The sequence below is a fragment of the Pyrus communis genome, chromosome 10, assembly GCF_963583255.1.
Source record: "Pyrus communis chromosome 10, drPyrComm1.1, whole genome shotgun sequence".
In the NCBI taxonomy this organism is placed as follows: Eukaryota; Viridiplantae; Streptophyta; class Magnoliopsida; order Rosales; family Rosaceae; genus Pyrus; species Pyrus communis.
In genome coordinates this window covers 932,208-952,754 of record NC_084812.1, presented here as the reverse complement: position 1 = coordinate 952,754, position 20,547 = coordinate 932,208, and the positions used below count along the sequence as shown (strand labels likewise).

General features: G+C 38.8%; 2 protein-coding genes across 2 annotated transcripts; both read right to left on the bottom strand.

Moving 5' to 3' along the window:
* Positions 1–5,745: 5,745 nt before the first annotated feature.
* Positions 5,746–7,299, bottom strand: LOC137746855 (protein ALTERED PHOSPHATE STARVATION RESPONSE 1-like). The gene is made up of 2 exons (XM_068486868.1): positions 6,647–7,299; positions 5,746–6,448 (listed from the first exon to the last, which is right to left on the bottom strand). Exons 1-2 carry the CDS (start codon positions 7,297–7,299, stop codon positions 5,746–5,748), a joined length of 1,356 nt encoding a protein of 451 aa, XP_068342969.1.
* Positions 7,300–16,130: 8,831 nt separating this feature from the next.
* Positions 16,131–18,447, bottom strand: LOC137746481 (EG45-like domain containing protein). The gene is made up of 3 exons (XM_068486503.1): positions 18,252–18,447; positions 16,504–16,780; positions 16,131–16,328 (listed from the first exon to the last, which is right to left on the bottom strand). The coding sequence occupies exons 1-3, from the start codon at positions 18,397–18,399 to the stop codon at positions 16,322–16,324; spliced, it is 432 nt and encodes a 143-aa protein (XP_068342604.1). The 5' UTR covers positions 18,400–18,447; the 3' UTR covers positions 16,131–16,321.
* Between the last annotated feature and the right edge of the window lie 2,100 nt (positions 18,448–20,547).

Genomic DNA, 20,547 nt, shown 5'->3' with positions numbered 1-20,547 from the left:
ACTTTTAAAAAAAATTATATATTTTTTGTTATGGGTTTAATTTTATAATAAAATAAAAAAATTAAATTAAAATAAAAAAATGTAATGAAAAGAAAAATAATTTATTTAAAATAAAAATAAAATGTATGTACAAGGAAAAAGTTTTAAAAGTAAGGGACTAAACAACTAAGAAAAAAAAATGTGGAATAATCTACGGGGTCGTCGTTCGCATGCGGATGGAAAATTGGGGCAAGAAGGGGTCGTGATTGAGGACAGGCTCAGAGGTCGAAGGGGCGGAGTTCTACGCATGCTCAGGTTGGAGGGGCTAGCATGTCCACAAGGGACGTATAGGGTTGGGTTCGTTTCGAAATGGTTCGGATTTTTGCCAAAACTGAAATTGAACCGAAATTTCGGTTCGGTTCAAATTTTTTTCTGTTTTTTTTTGTTCGGTTTGGGCCCGGTTCGGTTTTCTTTTTTTTTATTTTTTTTATTTTTTTGTTCAAAGTCTTCTTCTTCAATAGCAAAAAGAATTCCGAATTGCCGAAAAAATTGAACACGTTCTTCAATCCATCCTCAAATGCACTTAATAAGATACCTTAAAAACAAACATATGTAACTGGTTGTTGGCAAATTACTTCTAAACCAATCGAGAAATTTAAGTGCACCATCGGGAAACATATGAGATTTAAGCTGCTCATCAGTAATTAAACAACAATCCTTGCATTTCTTAATTTTCAGCTGACATCTACCATTTCACCCTTCTACTACGATGCACAATTAAGAAAAGCAAGAAAAGCAAAACAGGTGCAGCATAAAAACCCATAAATCGACAAATAAATAAGAGAGATTGGGGATCTTTGGTGAAGGGAGGGCTGCTGCGGGTTATGGAGAAGAGGGTAACGATTCGGAACCCAATCACTCAATCATAAATTAAACAAATTTACAAGATTGGGAACAAAATCGATGAAATTGATACAGTGAGAACATCGTTTTCAAACCTGAACTTCTTGAAACAGGCATCGCGGCGGTGACCCACTTGAAAACGATGAACAGATTGTTGCAAATCCTTGTATAAATCGTTTACAGTCGCAGATATTCGACCGTTCAAAGAAGAAATCATTCGAGCTGCAAGAATTCAACGGTGGGAGAGAGAGAGGCTGATAAGTCAGAGAAGATGAAATAGGAGTAAATAGGGGGTGGACGGCTACTGGCTAGGGTTTTGTGTTTACAAATCTTATACAGAATTACACTCCAGAATCAATATAAATATTTTACTAATACAAATTTAACAACACAAACCTTGCTGTCAAGTTGGCTGAAGCAAGCAAGCAAGCAAACACTCTCAACCAGGAAGTAAGGGGTTCGAAACCTCTAGCCTTCATATTTTGAGTGTTTGTATATTTAATATATAATTAATATATATTAAATAATTAAATATAAATCGGTTCGGTTTCTGGACCACCAAAACCAAAACCGAACCAACCTATTTCGGTTTAGTTCACCTAGTTCGGTTCGGTTTTTTTTCGGTTCTGTTTTTTTCGACCTCGGTTCAATGTTCGGTCTGATTTTTTTCGATTTTTGGTTTTTTAAACTCACCCCTAGGGACGAATATCCGGGAGACGAATGCCGGACTAACTGAAGGCCTTTACAATTACTGACATTTGGCTCTTATACGAGGCGAGCTCAGTCCTAAGGTCGGCCACATTTGCTGTCAAAGCTATCACCTCACCCTTTGACTGGGAGGATGAAGACGCTCAAAGTTCCCACCGCCGAGCATTCCCGATCCCCTTACAATACGTCCTCGGTCTTCACCCGAGAGTCTGATCCAAGGTGTCTGTAAGGATTTGAAACCTCGCATCCTCAGGGGGATCCACAAACTCAAGTGGAGTCTCGGGAGGAAGCTGGGAGACGGACTCCTGAAGAACCAACTGCCCCTTCTCCATCATCGTCGCATGTGTAATATAACATGAAATATTAATAATAACATTCAAATAATAACCATGATACTTGAATGTGCAAGATAGTAATTACAATTGAAGAATACTTACATGAAGGGACTTGGCCAACTCATCCCTGGGCCGAACATAAACGTCTACAAAGACATCGATCTCCTAGAAATTTGAACCCCCCCTGAATAAAACAAGATAAGAAAAATGTTAGTACGGAGGAAAACTTAATATTACTAAAATATTAAAAATTGAATATGAAAAGCTTTATTATTACCTACCGTCGTGCCTCCATCCTATATTAAGAGGGAATTGAACCCAAATGGTGGAGAAGAGTCTTCTTCTCCCGATTGATCTTGTTGACTTTTGCCTTCTTCTGTTATACAAAAAATAAATGTATTAGTTCTAATTTAAATGAAATATAAAAAAATCAATAAAAGAAACGTATAATACTTTTAAACTTAATATAAAAAACGTACCACATAGCAGGGCACCTAAAAATGACTGCAGAGCCACACCCAATTTTTTCCCGATCCTCAAACTCCTTAAGGCAACCCTCCTCAAGAGCAACCTGCGGATCATCAAATGTTTGAAAATATTGGTGCATGTCTCTCTTCCATTGCTTGTACCGTTTAGTGAAGAGCCTGTTGACGTACGCCAACATATTGTCGTTCATGTCATCGAAATTGTAATTCGTTTGCAATGTAACAAATTAATTACATACATTAAGTAACATAAATATATAAAATTTAAAGAAAAAGCAATAAAAAGGCAGGATACTTACCGACAAATAAACGCACACCTTTGTCCTTACCTCGTCTGGCATCGCCTTCCAAGACTTCTATCGCATAGGGCAATAAGTCCGAATGACGTGACCAATGCGCTATGCTGCTCCAGCGTTGGTGCAGCCCAATGCCAGTCATCGTATCCGATCGTGATACGTCCGTTGGTCACTTGGGTGACCTTCACCATCTTCAACTGGAGACAAGGTCCCAGGGTATTTTTCTTTGCTGAAAAAAAAAAAAAATAGTAAAAAAAAAAAAAAACACTACAAATTATACCGAAATTTCGGCAGAACCTCCCCTAAAGTTATAACAATTCCCAAACCCTGGACATTGTAATAATAATAAATGATATCCAACAACAATCACAACTAGGGGTGGGCAAACGGGGCATGGCCCCGTGGGTAGGGGAGGTCCAATTTTTTTAAATCTGAAATGGGACAGGATAGGGTGAGTCCACGTTAGTTGTGAGGCAGGATGAGTCGTAATTGCTGAGGAAACGGGTCCTCGACCCGGACCGTTTCCACCGTCCAAAAATTTGTCTGTCTCTCAGACAAAACTCTCCATCTCTCTCACTAACTCTCCCTCTCTCTCATCTCTATCCCTCGCCTCTGCAACTCACTCTATCGGGATTTCCATACCGAAACTGCAAAGTGTCAAGCAAATAAACATCAATAATTTGATAAACTGAAAACGGAGTGACAAAACTAAGAAAGAAGTAACTTTTACCGCTATAACAGCAGCATCCGCTAGAAAATACATTAAGTCACCATCAATATCAAGCTGCACACAAACTTGGTCAATATGCAAGTGACAAGTGAAAAAAAAAAAAAATCCCACCGGTGGGAACTGGACTCATGATTTACAAATGGTGGGTGCAAAGTGTGAAATTCCAACCTGGCTTGCACCAAACAACGCCTTATTGCTTTTCCATTAGTTGTAAGACTTTGTTCAATGATAGGAGTAGTTTCTTGAAGTGCAGCTTTACATTGTGGACCTGCAGACTCACCAATCTACAAATCCGACTTTGAATTCTCCACCGCCTCGCGAGCTTGCCGCGCGCGGTCCGCCCAGAAGAAGTTGGAGTTCCCCTCGAACGTCAAAACGGTGTCGTCGTTGTCGATCTCAGGGATGACCCACTCCTTCTTGGACCAGACGCCGGAGCCGTACGAGGAGTGGAGCAAGGCAGAGGAAACCATGGCTGAGAGGAGAAAGAGGGGAAGTGTGTGGACTTCACTTAACAAGAAGCTACCGGAAGACATGGCGCAAAACGGAACGGCTCTTATTGTGATAAGACTCTCGGTTGTTGGTGTTGTATATATTAACAAGAAGAGAAAAATGTTACCAAAGCCTCTAGGGCAACGGCTGAAGAGAGAGGTGGCGTCAGGCATGCCATCTTCGTTCAGCCAAGGATCAAACATCGTCTTCAGTATTTGGAGGATCTCTGGATTCTCGAACCACTTGACTTTCTTCTGACCAGCAGTGACGTCCTTCATGCTATCGATCTCCATCATCGCTGTCGCTGTTGAAACCCTAGGCACAAACAAAATGAGGGAAGACTTAGAACTCGATCGAATTGTTTTATTTTTTAAATAAATTTGAATTGGATATCTGACAGGAGGATGTTTTGTATGTCCTGTTTTTGAAAATTCTAGTATGATCTAGTGTGTCTTATGCACCGGAAACTGTGCACCGGAGCATATTAGAAAATCCGGCTTCGTTTTCTTTCAACGGACGGCCAAACTAACCTCTTCTTCACCATCTGGAGGACTTCTGGATCTTGGTACCACTTGATTATTACCTTATCAATGAAGCTTCTCTCCTCTTTGGTCTCCATCGTTGCTCTTGAATAGATGAGATGAGAGAGAGTAATAATGAGGAATTTAATAGGAATAGAAGAAAATATAGTAGATATGGTGGTTTGCCATGTTGATCAAGATTCTGTTTGTCTCTCCAAATAATAAATCCACGAAGATCGCAGCCGCTCAATTGATCAGGGACAAAAGTTACTAAATCTGAGCCGTTGAACATAATAGAATGGATGGGATTATAGGGAATTGAATTGAACACACCAGCATTTTCATGGTTAATTTTATTTCTCTTGATCTACTTCTAATCCGAACCCCTCAGTTTCCCTAAACACAATCCGATGGCCCTTCTTATATCCAAACTGTTCCCTAAGCAGCTGGATCAAGATAACACTTAATTGCCTCACAGAGATAACGAGAACCATTAGAAATCTAGACCGATGAGAGACGCAATATATGAGTGTTAGTCCGTGAAATAACTCGAATTTCAAATCAATCACTTGAAATGCTTATGTTGTTTGGGATTTCCAATGTTCGGTTCGTAGATCTACTCCAAATTGAGCCGAGTTGTACTGCAAGAGCACAATGATGTGAAGTTGTGCTGCAAGCAAATAGTAGAGGAGGCAATAAAGCGGGGAGCAACGGACAATTTGACGCTTGTCATGGTAAGTTTCCACTTGGAGCCACCTCCGCATGTGGTGGTAGAGAGACCTCGAGTCAGTCGAAGCATTTCTGCTGAGGGACTTCAGAATCTCAAATTCTTCTTAGACAGATAGAATCACTCGTTTATTTGTCGATAATTCCCTGATGGGCAACTGGTCAGCAATAATACAGCCAATGGACCTTAGTTCGCCCTATGTATATACATTCATCCAAAATCTGGTGCTCGAATCTGTTCCAGAGAACAAGGATACTGAAGATGTTCGTATTATTGAGTTTTGGAATAAATACTTGTATCCTATTGGCGAACGATAGAGCTAGAAAGCTTATTCGAGGAAAGAACACATTGTATATCCGAGGTATTCAGGCTGGTCGGATTAACGGAGAGATTGTAATGTTATTGTACCTTAGTTTTTCAAGTCGTGTGCATAAATTTTATCTGTTAGAACTCAAAATTTGTAATTCTTAAGATTACTGTTATTCGAACAAGAGTACATAGTTATATACTTTAAAAGAAACCCAACATTCTTAAAGTTGCCTAACATTCTGAAAACCTAGTACGCATCCCTTTCATCTGTCGATCGCTTTGACACGAGTCCCGCATGCATTTTTGCTTGGACGACCAGACTTTTTTGTAGCAGGCTCTGAAAACAACTTGGCCATGGAGTCGAAAAACTTTGCCTTGGAGCCAAAAACTTTAGAAAACCGCGTCTGAAATCCGTTCACAGCGATATCCCACGTCTTCTGCGTAATAGTATGAAGTTTCTTCTTCTCAGTCCGCATCTGTTCCTTTAGGTCTGTATCCTGCAAAAAATTCTCCCTCCCGAGTCTTCTGGCAAGCTTGTCAACCACCCCTTTTTGTCGGCGCTCCTTGTGTTGTTGATCCCTCAGGGACCGGACATCTTTCGCGAAGCTGTTGATGGCACAAGTCACTGCTTGATATGGCAGCTTATCTAGGCCATCTGACCAATGTCGACAGATTGCAAGCGATGACGGGTTAACCCCGTTGGATTTTAACTTGCTTTCAGTTTCGGCATCGTCCCACTTAGCTAGCCAGCGGTCTAGAGTTGTGACGTACGCCTTTTGCGAAGAAACATACGAAGCAAAGCGTGTACTCCAATTTAAAAGTTCCTTTTCGAGCTTCCAAGTAGCAACATGGTTCGAGTCATTGCAGAGCGTTCCATTGGACGGACATTTGAGAGAGTTCACTTCGGACATTATTCTCCTTTGGGCTTCCAGAAATTCGGACATTTTCTTCGAGTTTTTCATTATGCTGCAGAAATTGAGAAGGAGAGGTTAGAACAAAACTCCAACAAACGAAAAAAAAACCATGAAAGAAAATCAGACTATGAAATCTAGCTTACCCTTTTAACAACTTAACGAGTTGTGGTTGTAGCTCTGCATCTCTCATTTTCCTTATTATCTCGGAGTTGATTTAGCATTCTTTTTGGCCGTCAAAATTCTAAAATACAAGATTTCAATCTCGTATATTTTGGTGTCTAGATCTTCCGATTTTCGGTCATAAACTACCTCGGTTTCCTCTATTACCTTCTGCTCGCTGTAGAGGTTTTCGTCCAAAGCATAAAGCTTTCCTAGCGTTAACGAATGGCTTGGAGATCCCTTGTCACCGAGGAGACCACTATCGAAACAAGCCCGTGTTGAAGAACTTCTTAAGCTAGATTTACGTAAAATCATACGCCCGACGGAATCATACGCCCAACGGAAGTAGTCTTCGACATCTTTCAATGCTTCCAACAATTCTCTCTCTCTACCCCTTTCATTACTTATCTTGACCACCTCTTTTCTATCACCGTCACTATTGGAGCAATCGGAATCTCCCCGTGGTGACTGCACTGTTTGATCCACCTCCTCTTGTTCCTCATCTGTCTCAGCACCGTCTGAATTTTCCTGCAGCTCGTTTCCTCTGTCTGCATTTGAAGAGAGCATTGAAACTTCGAAAGAATGGCTTTCTACAAACAACTTTATAGCCTCCGCTACTTTAAGGAGCGCGAGAATATGCTCGCGCAGTGCACCCGCAAACGCGTACCTGTTCATCTTTACTGATTTCATCAAGTCCTTTCTCTTCGCATTGTCTTGTTTACTCTTCGAGCCAGCCGAACCCATGTCTCGACTTAGAAGTTGAATTCCTCTCGACTTACAAGTTTTTCGCGGCCGGGAAATTAAGAGCACGAGAAACTGTTGGTGTTGTTTGTGTTCGTTCATGGTGGCGGGAGGGAGGGTGTTGATTTAGGGCTGGTTTGGTATTGCTGTGCTTTGAAAAAAAACTGATTCTGCTGTGCTGTGAGAATAAGCGGCTGTGAAATAAAGCAGCAGAGTGTTTGGTAAACTTTTTTGTAAAAGTGCTTTTGAAAAAAAAAAACAGTATTATAGTGTTTGGTAAACTTTTATGTAAAACAGATGTGAAAAAAAGCTGATTTTTCAAAGCTGGGTTTTGCAGCTTCTTGTTTTTGGCTTTTTTTCACCCAAAACTGTGAAAAAAAGCTGAAGCTGAATGTTTACCAAACACAAAAACAGCTCCCAGCTTTTTTTGATACCAGCTTTTTTCAGAATCACCTCAGTACCAAACCAGGTCTTATAGTGGTGCGTAGAAATCCATGTTTAAACAAGTAATTGACATGGTTTTCCTATCAAAAATAGGTCATTTCTAACTGTTTTGAGTAATCCCACGGCCAGTAGGGAAACCCTTTCCCTTTTTTTCTTCCTTGGGCCTGAAGGTACAAAGTGCTTGCGCGGGCAAAGAACAGGAAACGGGGGCCGAAACCACATCATTTTATCGGAAAGGGATCGAAATTTGTTCCAACGTCTAAAAACAGGACCTTCTTTAAAAGTTATAATAACCTTGGCAGTTGGATCAAATTTCAAGGGCCTGGATTGGTGGATTTAGCTCGGGATCCCTTTTCCCATTTTATCTTCATTAAAAGAAATTGACGACATGCCATGTTTGTGCTCGGTTTTAAATCATTCAACATTGGAAGGTTTATCTGAAAGTGCTTTTAGAATAAATGAAACCGCTTTTAAAATAACTACAAGGGTTTTTAGAAAAAATATTTTTGAGTTTCAAAAACACTTAAAGTTCTTCCAGAAAGCACTTCAAGTACTTTTCTAAGATTCACTTACGTTTTTATTAAAGATTAGTTTTAAAAACATTTTAACCAAAAACTTTTTCAGTCATTTTAAAGGCACATTCAATTGAACCCCTATTCAAAATTGTTTTCACATTTGTCACGTGAACAACAATCGAGCTACTTACGAGGGTTAAATTGTCATTTTGGTGCACTCAGATATATGATTGTTAGAGTATGCGTTCAATTCGTTCACGACAGTGGGTTTAGTGAGGGCCAAAAGTCGTTCACCTTTTAAGTGGCTCATGGACTGTCCACGTGACATATACACACCAAATTGAAAAAATAAAAATAAAAAATTTTAAGACAAAATTAATAAAAACCAACTTTTGTGGTATAATCAATAAGTTGTGTTTTGTCCTGGCTTCAAGAAGGGTTAGATTGACCTGCAATAGTACCTACAGTTTCTCCCGACCAGATCGTCATGAGTGGGGTTTCTGCCATAACATAATCAACAGATCCAAGATGTACTCCTACAAGTAAAGGAGGTTCAGATAGATATTGGTTGTGTTTGAAAGGTTATGAATCGAGTGACAAGTTCAATCCCAATACTTGATTTCGAACGGCAATGCAACGTGTGCCTATATATATATATATATATATATATATATATATATATATATATATATATATATATATATATATATATCGTCTGCTAATACACGGCCAATTAGTTGATATTTTGAACCTGCTTCAAGTCAAGATGACTAACCAACCAATCTTGGGGGAAACACTTTTGTTTATGTTTATTTCCGCTTAACTCTCTAACGTTTTAAGTTTCGTAAAGGAACCAGAGCAGGCTACCATGAGACAAAAGATCTTCTTTCTAAAGAGATTCTATTCGGAACTATTATATGTCCAAGGTCCAATGTTGAAATAATTTCAAATGTTTTCCTTGATTTTGTCCGTGTCAACAAACAATTCGAAATGCCTCGACTTTTTTAGAACATGTCCAAGTCAAATAGCAATGATTTGAAGCACTTCTTTATCTAAAAATGCCGAATTTCATCCAAATCATCACTTATCAGGACTCTTCGGAGTGAGTTCCTTGGCTTGGACAGGACATTTAGTTCATGTCGCCATTCCCGGATCCAGGGGAGAAAACGTTCAATGGAATAATTTCTTAGATGTATTGCCACATCCCCAAGGATTAGGTCCACCTTTTACAGGTCAATGGAATCTTTGTGCTCAAAATCCCGATTCAATTAGTCATTTATTTGGTACCTCCAAAGGAGCAAGAACTACCATTCTAACCCTTTTGAGGTGGATTGCCGCAGCGAAGTCACCAAATTTCTATTTTAAAAATAAGTTGATTTTTGAATAATGAATGTTGAACAAAACAATAAGATAAAAAAACGTACAGAGAAATGGATATGCCTAAAATCTACTTGCTTTTGTGGTATGACAAGAAATTAGAAAATCTCAATCACTGTGTGCCTCCTATGCGGCTATATAAAGACCATTTTCCCTCATTCAATTTCCCTTTAATCTCGGTTCTCGCAATCCGAATCAAAAACAAAGTTGCACAAAAAATAGCAAGAATTAGCATAACAAACACGTTGTTCCACCCCATCGTGGAGATATATCCGGCCAAATGCATATGTATGAACAAACCTTTGATGTAAAAGTTAAGCTCTTGAGAAAATATTTCCAGCAGTAAGATCCCAAAAATGACATTTGAACTCCAAATCTATCTACATCATGAGTGGTACAATTTACAAGATTTGACAAGAAAAGCCAAACAATAATTCTAGACTTCACAATAAGACTCTTTACAAATTAAAAAGGAAAGAGATTGAGTTTCATTACCCTTGAAGCTCATCCTTGCTTACACAAGGCATTCACACAATTAGAGGGTCTTCAAGTTCACTCCAAGATCCTGATGCTTCCTATGTTTGTGTTCTTCTCTTCTTGGATGGTTTCTTCTTTACTTCTCTTGACTCCTTGAGGATGTAAGGAAAGAATCTCCAAAAGCACGAAAATTTTGGTGCCTCTAAGTCTCCACACCAAGAATGTGTGGTGAAGAAAAGATAAATGAACTAAGGAATGATCTGTTGCTAGTAAATCACCCTAAGTATGGCCGACCTCTTTGTAGAGAGAGAGAGATAGAGAGAGAGAATCTTTCCCTTTTTTCCTTAAAGAAACCTTAAAGAGGATATGGCTATAAAGTTATTTTTATACCATCTCACAAGTTAGTGGCAAACTTGTAATAAGCCAACTATCACCCACCCTTGCTTAGGCCTGTTTTAGCTTAGTTATTGGGTTAATTTCCATTTAATTTTTAGTTGTCATACAACTTAAACTCAATATGACTTGTGGACCAAAACCCTTTTAGGCTCTGAACCCCAAAACTAACATAAAGCCTAATACAAAATATTTTATATGATTAATTAACAAATTAATTAATCTTGACCATGCTCAAATAAACTATTTAATTGTTTATCCATCTCATTTATATTCCTCATATTCATCCTTACCCAGTGTAGATCAATTAGGTTCCAATTATCGAGGCAATGGGCGATTGTTACTCTTAACGATCGATTGTGAATTGCAACCGCATTTCAATTCTCTCTTTGAAGAAGATTAGTGATTGCTAATCTTTAGTGCATCCACAAACCATGAATGACACTTAACAATATGTTATGGCTACCCAAGCTAAGTAAAAATGGTTGGAGAACCTATCCAGTTACAACTATAATGCTATAATGTTATTCTCTAATTCAATACTCTTGATCACATTGTTTAAATGATAGATTGTTTCATGTCTACTATCCAATGTGATACTTCTCTAAAAGGTTATATTGAATATGATTTGGAATATACTTCCTACGTCATATTCATATGTTTTGGCCAAAGACTCTTTAATCATATCTTAGAGTATTCCCCTCCCACCATGGAAAGTTAGAGATCCCTTGTCGTACATTCACATATCTACATGACTAGGTAGCTTGACCCCAACAATGTCATGGACACCCTCAGTGGAATGCCTTTGACATAGTCAAATGTCAAGGACCTAACCACTAGTAAACTATGATGCATCAAGTCAAATGACTACTTTTCATTATTGTAACTTATGAGTTATTACATGATATGTATTTTAGAGCTCGCTTTTGATTGTTGTTCAGTGGACTTAACAACCTTTTGAGCACCTATGTATTTGCCTTAGCGTCCAACATTAAATGACTTGAGACTAGTCATACTCTTGCTTGAGTTAACATTACACAAACTAACCTAAGCAGATTGCCAATGCCTAATTAACAATCATATGGCTAGGAACGTTTTAGGAATGAACATAAGAGAAAGGTCGTATTGATCTAACTTACTTAGATTACTTTTTTCTTAGGTTGATTACATTCCTTGGATTCTATTATTCATTGTATACATGATACTATAAATAGTGATTATGAGGCTGAATGAGTAAACTTCCCTCAGTGGCTTTATGGGTTAGGAGGCTGAATGAATAAACTTTTCTCATTGGCTTTATGGGTTAGGAGGTCGAAAGAGTAAACTTCCTCTACAATGACGCCCTGGTTATCTCTCCCAATTGGCTCATGCTATAGTTGTTACACCCGCCCTTGCTTATAAGGATAATTCTGTAATTCTCCCTAAAAATTTATAGAATTATCACTTTAGTCTTCATTTTGTCACACAATCAAGATCTAAAAATTTAGTCTATTACTCTATCCCTAGGCTGCCACGTGGCAGCACCCTAACCCACTTCCCTTTTTCTCTTTTGTCCCCTCCCTGCCGTGTCCCTCCTTTCTTCTTTCTTCTTTTTCTTTTTTCTTCTTTTCCTTCCTTTGGTTTTGTTTTTTTTGCACCTTCTCCTTTCTTTCGAAAACTCCCCCATTTCTCTCTTCTTCTTCCCCGTGAAAGACACACACACACCCCCAGTTGCACCAACTCAGGGAGAGTCACCATCGTCGCCATTCAACTGCATCTCTCTCTCTCTCTCCCCTGCTCATGGCGCTGGGAGGATACGAACACCTCCGACGAGTTTTGTTGTTTTTCCAGTTGGGTAAGCCATAATTCTTCCTTTTTCTTACGTTAGACGTTGCCTAGATGTGGTTACTGAGATGGGTTCATGAATTTTCAAGGTTTTGGAGAGTTTTGGCACGGGTGAAGGCTTACCCAAATTTTCCGGCGAGTGTGTGATTTCCAAGGGATTTTCCGGCCACCACAAGCCGTTTTACGGCGAACCAAAGGTATAAAACTACTTCTCTCGGCTAGTGCTTCATTTTGGTACCTAGATCGGGGGCTTGTTTGAGTGTTTGAAGTTGGCCGGAGCTATGGAAGCTCCGGTGTTCTTCTCTGGCGCACCCAGGCCTTCGGGCCGATCTCCACCATCACACGGGCCTTAGGCCTGTTTGGTCTCTGGCCCAAAACCCTAAACCTTTTCCTTTTTTATTTTTATTTTGTTTCATTTTAAAAAACCCAAAGGCCTTAGGGCCTTGGTTGCAGCCCAAACCCATTTCCCCTTTTTAATTAGGCCTTGGGCTGTGAGGTTCAAAAACCCAAACCCATTTTCCTTTTTACCCAAATCCAACCCACTTAAAACCTAAACCCAAAACCCAAAGCCCAAAATCCTAAAACCCAAACCCATGGACTCGTGACCTGTTGACCCGTTGACCCGTTGACTGAGTCAACGGTCAGCGTTGACTTTTGACTTTGACCAGTCAACGGTCAACGTTGACTTTGACCGTTGACTTTTCGAGTTTTCGTGCGGGGACCCTCCTAGGCTAATTTCGACGTTCTGAACCCGTTCCGATGTTCGTTTTCTCAAATTCAATTGTTTAAGTAGAGTTTGACTGAAAGTATCAATTATGTGTTTAGGTGCGATTCTTAGCGGTGATTCCGTTATTCCTATTTGGTACGGCTTGCACCATCGGTGTACGGTGAGTGGACCCCTTCTGAAAATGCATGTTTTGATAGTAGAAATGCATACATGAAAAGCATGATTTGATGATTATGATTTATGAACGTTTTACGAGATAACATGTTTATTGAGACTAGTTTGAATTATTCTATTTTTCCTATAACCCATGTTCTTATAGAATATCTGATGGATGACGATATGATATTTAGAACATGTTTAGAACACTTCTTTATAGTATAGATGATGGATGACTTTATACTATGAAGTTGATTTTCAATATATGTATGTTCACTGGTTTTATACTTACCTAGTGGTCATTTCCGCTACGGGACGTAGGGATAGATCCGGTCCGTCCCGGGCGACGGGTTGGTGTTGGCATAGGGCCTGGAGTGTGTTTTCCTCTGACTGTCTGCTCAAAGACGGGGAGCCGGCATTGGGCCTGAAGTGTATTTTCCTCTGACTGTCTGCTCAGAGACGGGGAGCCGGCATGGGGCCTAAAGAGTTATATCGGACATTCACTAGTGATTACTATTTTATGCGAATTATGATTTGAGACATTGCACGACATGCTAGATTTCGGAAAACCTATGTTTCTCATTATATATGTGTTTTCATAAAACCTGGGGGTTAGTACGTTGATAACTGTTTTATGGGTTAGTACGTTGATAACTGTTTTATTATTATTGTATATATATATATATATATATATATATATATAAACTTGGTCCACTCACCTTTGTTTTGCGCCCCCTTCAGGACCTAGGAACGAGGATTTAGACTTGAGCTACGAGGCGTTCCCCTACCAGTGATTTGTGTCGTATTCGCTCCGCTTCGCCGTATATTGTAATAGCACTTCTTTATCTTGGTTCTGCTTGTACTCTGTTTTAGACTTATGCTCTGGACGTGTTGTGTGTTTACCTAATTTCAATATTTAGAAGTTAAACTTTTATTCGTGTTTTAGCCTTTATTGCGTACTTTAGTTTATTTCTTAGTTTTTGTTTAAATTAAATGGCTTTCGTCACCCTTCGAGTGTCGGCCAGCACGTGACCATCTCGATGTCCCTATGACCTCGGGGTCGAGGCGTGTCAATAGTCAATAGAATAATGGTGGACAACGGCATCGTAGTCAACATTCTTCAAACTTTCAATGATTCAAAGGATAGGCTTCGAGAGCACAATCATGCTGCACAGAAGTCTTGACCAGATTCAATGGCTTCACCTCAACTGTCGTTGACATAATTGTACTTGACGTGTGCATTCCTCCAATTGTCTCATGGTAGACCTTCATGATTGGTAGCAACCCATCTTCCCATAATAGGATCTTAGGGCCAGCCCTGGCTCGTGAAGATTGGAGCGGTGATATTTGTCGAGTCAAGGAGAATGAGTTGGAGAAATCAAGCCTAACATCCCACATTGACCAACTCAGAGGGAGTGATGTGCCTTATATGTACATGCTCACCTTCATATAGCACGAGGCTTTTGGGGAACTCACTAGCTTCGGATTCCATCGGAACTTTGAAGTTAAGCGAGTTCGGGCGAGAGCAATCCCAGGATGGGTAACCCATTGGGAAGTTCTCGTGTGAGTTCCCAGAAACAAAACCGTGAGGGTGTGGCCGGGGCCCAAAGCGGGCAATATCGTGCTACGGTGGAGTCGAGATTGGGATATGACATAATGGTATCAGAGCCATTCTGCCGTGTGGTGCGAGTGTGCCGACGAGGGCGTCAGGCCCCTAAAGGAGGTGGATTATAACATCTCACATCAACCAACGGAGAGGGGCTGATATGCCTTATATGTACATGCCCACATCCATATAGCACGAGGCCTTTCGGGAACTCACTGGCTTCGGATTCCATCAGAACTCCAAAGTTAAGAGAGTTCGGGCGAGAGTAATCCTAGGATGGGTGACTCACTAGGAAGTTCTCATGTGAGTTTTCAGAAACAAAACCGTGATGGCGTGGCCAGGGCCTAAAGCAGACAATATCATGGTACAGCGGAGTCTAGACTGGGACGTGACAATGAAACTGATTTTGTTTAACTTGTCTTGATGTCTTCAACTGGAGACATAGAATCAACAAATCCTGAGGCGAAAGTTCATCACATAGTGCTTGGTCTTGATTGTTGGAAAGTTTGGGTAACTATTGTTAGAGTGGAGAATATATCTTTGTACTGCCCTACAAGTGAATTTCGTGTCCTGAAGGATGCTATATCTAGTACAATTGCTTGGCCATCAAAGTACGTCCGAGTTGGAGAGTAATTTTAGGTTGTACTTAATTAGACTAGAAAATGGTACTTTGGCACTACATGGATAATACTTTATGACTTCCGTTGTTTATGTATTCATTAGGCACTACATGGATAGTACTTTATGACTTCCATTGTTTATGTATTCATTTGGAAACTCAAGTATTTTAAAATTATGTTATAATATTATCAAGTATTTTTTTATGTAGTTATTATATTGTAGTATATATTTGTTAAATAGTTTTATTTTTTTTGAATTTTGGAAAATAATTTATAACGGGCATTAGTTATGGTCAATTAGTAATCGACAACGGCCATAGCATATGTTGTTAGATCTTAATCTACCGCGGGTGCAATCCGTGGTTATATTGCATTTGACAATGGGCGTAGCCTGTGGTAGAAATTGAAACTTTTTGTCACATCCAGAATACTAACGGGTACAGTGTTCGTGGTGGATTGTAATTTATTACGGGCATTCACCGTGATAAACGAGCTTTTTTCTTCTAATGAAGTAAAAAAAAATAAGTATAAGGAGCTAAAGTCATATTTTAATTATCAAATACACATATTTAAATAATGCTATACATCTTATCTGACGGTCCAAAAGTCAAAATGGTATATCACAATTAAAAATGCATATGTGAGTAGTACTACTTTATATATATATTCGAGTAAGTGCATAAAGATGTTGTACAATGAAAAATAATATTTAAACTCTTTATTTGAATATATAAACACACATTTATTCATAACATCAGTTCATCACGTCTGAAATTGTGAAACACAATTACTTGATAGGTGTTACTACAAGTGGTCCTTGGACCATATGATATGACCACCTTAGTCTAAATGACTACTTTATTCATTCTTGGAGAGCGTGCTTGCTTCAAACCCTGCATACCCACCACAAAACCGAGAGCAAATAAAATTTCAATTCATACTCTGAGGTTAATTATGATGAATTTTATTAACTAAAAGGAAAAAAAAAATTATATAGATTGGTATAATATATATATATATATATAAATATATATATATATATATATACACGTGTGCGCGCGCGCTTACTGGGTATAACGAATCTTGATTTTTCCGGCGTCGGGGTTAGCAATTGCAGCAAAGGCTTCTTGAGAGAGATCGATGGTTCCTTGGCATCCAGGAGGACAGTAATCCACAATTTTGACGACAACGCTATTCCCTTTGCAAGGCTGTGGCACACCTTGGTTGGTGGCTCCGATGCATGTCACACTGTAGCGTCTTCCACACGCAGCTCTGTTGCCCCAAATGGCATCGCTTGCTGCCGCTATCATCACTCCATCATTTTGGTATCCGTTGCATGAGGATGCTGCACGTCCACCAAACAATACATGCATAATTAAGGGCATGCATATATGTTGCCAGTTTTGGCATATAAAAATGAATAGGAAATGATCTCCTAAGTACGATCACTAATAAACGAGTTGGGTTAGTGCCAAACTCGGTAACCCACATTTTGACACGATCAACGCGTTTACTAGTATTATATGCAGAACCTGATTCACTTCTCCAATTATTAGTATGCAATGTATGACATTTGTGTAATTATGAAGCTAAATTTGTTAATGTTTTTTTATTTAGATAAATAAATAAAAAAGATACAGAAAATTAGTCATAGGTTAAAATGTCACAAAATACATGGGTAAGGTTAGCCTAAACATCACAACATATTTATAAACGAGTTGAGTCCTTCAACGTGATTAGTTGAATAAGCCGGGTTAACATATTTACACGGTTACAAAATGATATGACTACATATACACAAAAGGTAAAATACTTATGATTGAATAATAGATAAATTAAAATTCTGACAACACAAACATTAGATAAATGTTTATATCGCAATGAAATGTTATTCTTACTGTCTATTTGTATCATTTCTCTAAATGTGATGGGATCCACATTTGTTAATGCACCCTACCTCTATTAGATAAATGGTACAAATAGATTGTAAATGTAACACTACTCAAAGTTTGAAATCTTCTATACATACATATATCTATGTACCAAAATGTTTGTTACTGTTCTAAAAATCCCCACCTAGTGCCACCTAGGTGCTAGGTGGCTGGTCACCGGCCCGATTAATGCCTAAGCATTTGAAAATTAAGAAAGGATGCCTAGACCAGCTGAGGCGCCCGCCTAGCCCGCCCAAACCCACCTAGGCACCTGCCTAGGTTGCGACTCACTTAGACAGAAAATAGATAACTTTCAATTTGCATTTAATTTTTTCAATAAATTGTACGAGACTTGTTAGCTACTTAAATGAGCACACACTATATGCTTGTTTCCTATGTTTTCATTATGTTCCAATACTTCATAATACATATGTCATTCTATTTTGTAGTTTATAATGAAATTATATATATTTTAAGTATAAACAGACACTTATTTACACAAAATATAATGGATTTACTTAAATCTGCTTAGTCCGCCTAGGCTTCAGTTCGCCGCCTAGGCCCAACTAGCACAAAGCGTCGTTTAGAACCTTTGAGCATAAGATGTTTATGGTTCTAGACAAACTATAATATAATTTCATCTTATTCTTGGACCCTAAAAATTGTACGTTATTTCCAAGATTTAAAGATAAGAACGAGCTCCGAAGGCCGACTGGTATGTACATAAGAATTAATACCAGTAGGAGCATCGACATCATAAGTTATGTACGAGCCACCAATTCTCCACACCATGGCAAAACTAGCAGTGTACAGAGCACCAGTTTCCCAATGAGGAAGTAATTTAGGTTGTGATCATACATTGAAAATGGTGAAATAAATACTTACGAACATAAGGAGGTGTATAATAAGTGGCTGTTCCCTCGTCTGCGTATGCTGCGGAGGGAAGGCGTATAAACATAGCCACCACGGCCACCACAATGAAAACTCGCATCTCCATTCCCATTTTGTCTCCTGTAAAACAACTTGCTAGCATACTTTGTTTCCAGTGCAATACTTTGTAGGGCGAAATTTAAGGCTTCTAATCTAGTTTCTGTGGGAAAAAACGTAAATGCTTTGCTCCATTTTATAGTGGAAACCTGGAAAGTCAATAGTCATGTTCCATATGTCAGTCAATCGTCATATGTCATATGCCAATTGATTGTTGGGTTCTTTTGACATAAGCACATACAACATTTATTTTTTTTTTTTGACAAAAACTCATATCGTTTTAAACATCAAAATAAAGAGTGATGATAATCATAATATACCCACCCCTCAATCCTATTTTCCCACCTACTTTTTACTGAAAATTTTAATGACATATTTTAACCTATTGTAAAATGACTTTTGAAACCCTAACAAAATTAATTATTACCTTTTTTTATGACCAAAATAACATAAATTCAACATTTTGTTTCCAATTAAAAAAAAAAACACTGTTATCTTTAATATGGAGGAGAAGTTCCAAAAAGCAAAGAGAGATTTGAGGAGAAGGATACGAGAAGCTGTGAAAAAAAATAGCTGATGCAATCAACACACTAGCTCTAGTTGCTGCTTTGTTAAAATTTGAAGAAGAAAAAAGGCAAAAATTGAAAATTAGAAGGAAAGCGTAGAGCCACCCTGTCCAATCTGACGGCAACCATATATTGCTGCTGAGGTTCTTGATTCTCCACGTTGTTCTGTCTATTGAATATCCAGCAAAGAAGCCAGTCATCTAGTCTATGGTGACTCTTCTTCCTCGACAAGTGGCCTACTCGGCAAGGTTGAATTCGTGTTTCCACTCTGGCCTCGGATGTTTGAAAAAAAAAAGCTACATTATTAATGACAGACCGTTAATGAGAACCAGGCCGGGACCCTAGAATGAGGTTGGAGGTATAGATAATTACCCGCTTTTGAAGACCAGAAATTTCTAAGGCTTAATTTCCTTTAGGTGTGTCAGAGTGGCCCATGGCAAAAGGAAATCGTGAGAGGCCATTCGGTGGAAAAGAATTAGGCCGATATTTAAAATTTTATGGCCTTGGTTTTCACAAAGCCATTTGTTGTTGGCATTAGCTCAAAAAATCTCTAGGCCGAGTGCAAGCATGTTTTGGCTTGGTGTTTTTCGGCTCCGCTTTCTTTTATCTTTTGAATGAATGGGGTGGATAGCCGAATAACATGTCGAATAGTTAAGAGCCAGGCATAAGTGATTAATTTTCTTAATCATTCAGTTTACTGGAGGATAATGTTTGGATCCAAATTTACACCATCAATTCGTGCAATCAAGGCCGTTGAGTGAATATAGCTTCACACCATCAGATGAAAAGTGGAGATAATTCATTTTGTTATTATTAAAGGATAATGTTATGGTGTTTTATCATAATTATCTTTTAATAATAATTTATTATGAAAGATGAGATATGTATTTCCAACTGAAAACATAGCAGCACAATTCAAGCTGATTTGGATGTTTTGGTGTGTGAATATGTGAGTGGGATCATTTACCGTTTGGTACGTGGGACGAGACGAAATGTAGTAGAACGAGGCGTTCCGTCCCACGTTTGGTAGTGGAACGCATGGTTCCGCATAACGAAATTTGGTGTGTTGCAAACTGATTATTGTCCTTTCAAAGTATGGTAGGGATCAGGATGCATGCATTGGTAAAGGTTATGATGGTAAAGATTGTGAAGAAGCCTATATAGGTTTGGTTTCTGATGTGATGTGATAAGCCTAACTTTTATTAGGTTTGAAAAGTCAAGGAACAAATCTCAATAAAGGTTATGATAGTAAAGATTGTGAAGAAGCCTAGATAGGTTTGGTTTCTGATGTGATGTGATAAGCCTAACTTTTATTAGGTTTGAAAAGTTAAGGAACAAATCCCATGAATCAATTTGAAGGATATGCCTTGGCCTCTGACGCGGATTAAGTTCAATTTTGCGAATTAGAGTTGCAGTTGGACTCTACAAAATTATCTGGTCACGCCACACAACATTTGCTTCTATAAATACAGTGTCGTGGACGACATTCAAAGCTCCCTCCAATTCAACACACAAACTGCCCTATGCAAACTCTCGCTCTTCGCGAAACCTCTCAATAACCTTGAGATTTTTATTTTTTTTTTCCGCCAACACATCTTTAGTTTGGATAAACAACACTATGAAGGCAA

Bases quoted from the DNA above. Each gene is read 5' to 3' on its own strand.
- LOC137746855 (XM_068486868.1), bottom strand. From the start codon at position 7,299: ATGGGTTCGGCTGGCTCGAAGAGTAAACAAGACAATGCGAAGAGAAAG. The intron at 6,449-6,646 runs GTATTTTAGAAT...CAATTTCTGCAG, and splicing joins ATATACGAGATTGAAATCTT to CATAATGAAAAACTCGAAGA.
- LOC137746481 (XM_068486503.1), bottom strand. From the start codon at position 18,399: ATGCTAGCAAGTTGTTTTACAGGAGACAAAATGGGAATGGAGATGCGA. The intron at 16,781-18,251 runs GTAAGTATTTAT...GTGGACGTGCAG, and splicing joins TTATACACCTCCTTATGTTC to CATCCTCATGCAACGGATAC.